The sequence below is a fragment of the Aptenodytes forsteri genome, unplaced genomic scaffold (assembly GCF_000699145.1).
Source record: "Aptenodytes forsteri isolate BGI_AS27 unplaced genomic scaffold, ASM69914v1 Scaffold351, whole genome shotgun sequence".
In the NCBI taxonomy this organism is placed as follows: Eukaryota; Metazoa; Chordata; class Aves; order Sphenisciformes; family Spheniscidae; genus Aptenodytes; species Aptenodytes forsteri.
Genome location: NW_008794604.1, coordinates 65,916 through 68,955, shown reverse-complemented (window position 1 = coordinate 68,955; position 3,040 = coordinate 65,916). Strand labels below are relative to the sequence as shown.

At 65.3% G+C, this 3,040-nt stretch overlaps 1 protein-coding gene across 1 annotated transcript in view; it reads right to left on the bottom strand.

Moving 5' to 3' along the window:
- Positions 1-710: 710 nt before the first annotated feature.
- The window catches only part of SLC23A1 (solute carrier family 23 member 1), a 4,102-nt gene continuing 1,772 nt past the window's right edge, over positions 711-3,040 (bottom strand). The window contains exons 4-11 of the mRNA XM_019470455.1: positions 2,805-2,946; positions 2,527-2,683; positions 2,189-2,336; positions 1,975-2,080; positions 1,769-1,898; positions 1,390-1,533; positions 1,139-1,234; positions 711-964 (exon numbers count right to left, since the gene is read on the bottom strand). Of these exons, the coding sequence (XP_019326000.1) occupies positions 711-964; positions 1,139-1,234; positions 1,390-1,533; positions 1,769-1,898; positions 1,975-2,080; positions 2,189-2,336; positions 2,527-2,683; positions 2,805-2,946 (1,177 nt within the window). The remainder of the gene's footprint in view (positions 965-1,138; positions 1,235-1,389; positions 1,534-1,768; positions 1,899-1,974; positions 2,081-2,188; positions 2,337-2,526; positions 2,684-2,804; positions 2,947-3,040) is intronic.

The following is a 3,040-nucleotide window of genomic DNA, read 5'->3' as shown; positions in this document are numbered from 1 at the left end:
TGGTGTGGGCGCTGCTGTCCAGTGCCCTCCGCAGCAGGACGGGTTTGCCAAGGGCTTGTGCTGAACCGCGGCTCCCGCTGCACCGGGGTTTGGGCAGAAGCCCACTGAGCATGCAGGAGCTAGGGCTGGACAACATCTAGCGTGTCTCCGTGCTGGGCAGCCCGGGAGGGAGTATGGAAAGCCGCTGGAGCCTTCGAAATGCAGACGGGACAAGGGAGCAGTGCAGGATGCAGCAGACACAGGTACGGCAAGTGGGCTGGAATTTTTTAATTTTTTTTAATGTATGATCTTAAAATAGGCATCCAGCCGGTCTGGATACCGTACCCCGCACAGAGCCCGCTTCAGCCGCCGGGTAGCCCTGCCGAAGCCGAGGACACAGCGTGAAAATTTGTGGCCCCGGGTGGGAGTTCATGGCTCCGGGGGCTCTGGCTGGCTCCGATGGTGACTAACGAGCTTCAGCAAGCGCCGGACGAGTCTCAATCAGCTAAAGCTTGAGGTGGAGCAATGACACGGGGGGTGGCGGTCCCCAGGCAGGTACCCCGGGAGCTCGAGATGTCCCCGAAGGGCACCTCTGAGTTTCCCTAGCCCTGTGTTTGAGATGAGCACCAGAAGCCTTGCCTTTGGACTTGGCGGGTGCTAACAAACTCCGACAGCACCCGTGGGAGCTCGGCTCGGCTTCTCCGGCGCCGGGGTGCGAGCCCTCCCCTTGCTCAGACCTTCGTGCACACGGAGAGCCCGTCTGCATTATCTTGCACGTCTGCGGCCGCCGTCGCCGCGCCGCTGCCCCTCGCCCGAGCCTTAAACCCCGTGAACACCGGGCAGATGGGCACGTGCTTCAGCCACCGGCTCCTCCTCACCGCACTCATCCCCAAGGGGAAGTCGTAGCTCCTCAGGCTGGCGCTCGCTGCGCTGTCCGAGTGCGCGCCTGCCTTCCACTGCACCAGCCCTCGCTCCTCCTGCGTCCCTGCGGCAGCCAGCACCGTGTCGGCCGAGACCCTGGCCCCTGCTTGCCCGCAGCCGGGATGCCCAGCACGAGCCCCCCCCTCACCCTCGGATCCCCTTTTGCAGCTCTAAACCAAAATGAATCTGCCTCCAACCCCCCCTGCTTCCTCCCGCTGGCTCCACGTGCTTTAATTACCTGGGATGGTGTTGTCCAGGATGAAGGCGATGGTCCCCCCAACGAACATCTCCGTCGTTAGCAGCACCGTCAGTATCTGGTCCAGCTCGGGGACACCTGCGAGAGCGCAGGGACTGAGCCGGGGCGTGCTGTGATAAGCCGGATTTGCTTAATTAATCGTTGCTTACCCAGGGTGGGCAAGCACCTGCGAGAACTGCCCTCCTCTCTTCTTAAAACACCCAAAATTGGGGCTTTTCGTGGCAGGCAGGTACCTGTGTTAATGGCCTTGGGGTGGGAATCCAGGTAGTTCGGCAGCGTCAGCCCGAAAAACATGGCGAAGCCCAGCACGAAGAGGTTGCGGGAGGAGTTCATGTCGACGAACTGCAGGTTGGAGAGGCCGACGGCCGTGATCATGCCTGCCAGCAGAGACGGCGGCCGGGTTGCGGGCGGACAGGGATGCCCACGCTGCCGGCTGGGAGCCGGGCATTGGGGTGGGCTGCCCGCAAAGGCAGCGAAGGGCGTCCAAACCCAGCTGTGGTTCGACCCAAACCCTCAAAGCCCGCCCTGCATCCCTCGGGCTCGCCAGCCCCCCCAGGGAAATGGCCCGGGGCTGATGATAATGGCACCCCGGATCTGATGTGCCGAGGTTACCGAATAAGGTGCAGAACATCCCGCCGAGGATGGGGTCAGGCAGGGAGGCGAACAGCGCCGTGAACTTGCCGATGGTCCCCAACACGAGCATGATGCCAGCCCCGTACTGTATCACCCTCCTGCTCCCCACCTGCGCAGACAGACCGGCAGCGGGTGATGGGACCCATCCGCCCGACCGAGTTGGGACCCTTCCCCGGCCCCGGTACCTTCGTGATGCCCAGGACGCCGATGTTGGGGCTGGAGGAGGTGGAGCCGTTGCCGGTTCCCAGCAGCCCCGCGATGATGCAGGAGATGCCTTCGATGAAAATGCCCCTGGGGAACAATACAAACGGGCTGGTCTCCGCCGCTGCTCTCCTGCGGCGTCCCTGCCCGGTGCCCAGGGATGCCACAGCGGGTCCCGGCGGGACCAGCCGGCCGTACCTGTTAATGGCGTGCACGGGGGGAGCGGGGGCTCCCGCCAGGCGGGCACAAGAGTAGTAGTCCCCGATAGACTCGATGATGCCCGCCAGCGTGGCGCTGAACATGCCCAGCACGGCCGCGAAGGTCACCGTGGGCAGACCCCACTGGCCTGCCCGGGGGGGGCAGAGCGGGGCATCAGGCTGGGGAGCACGCCGGCCCCCTGGTGCTCACCAGTGCCGCTTCGGGGCCCCCCCCGGGTGCTCCCCAGCCCCAGTGATGCTGTGCCGGGTCCCCGCATCCCCCGGGGTGAAAGGGTGCTGGGGGGAGCCCCGCATGCTGCCAGGCTGCCTGGCACTCACAGGGGTAGGGGACCCGAAACCAGGGTGCCACGGACAGGATCTCCCCCCGGGCGTCCGTCCTGGCCTTGTAGCCGTACGCCTCGGGCTGGCTGGGGAAGACGCCGGTGCGTGTCAGCACGTAGCAGAGCAGCCACACCACCATGATGGCCAGGATGATCTGCGGGGGCAGAGACCGGGGACGCACCCCGCATCGCTTGCAAACCCATGCGTGGAAAAAGGGGGGATTTTCTGGGGACACCACCCCCCCCAGGACCTGTCAGCTCTCGGCCAGTCCCTACCGGGAACATCTTGAAGATCTGGACACGGAACAGGACGAAGCCGCTGCCCCGCCGGTAGCCGCCCCCCCCCCGCCGGTAGCCGGGCAGGCAGACGGCGACGTGCCGCAGGTACTGGGCAAACAGGATAATCAGGAAGATGGTCCTGAGGGGGGAAGAGAGAGACGAGGTCCCTCATGCCCCCGGCGTGCTTCTGGCTCCGTGGGGGACACCCCCACCCCCTTGTCCCCCCACCTCCA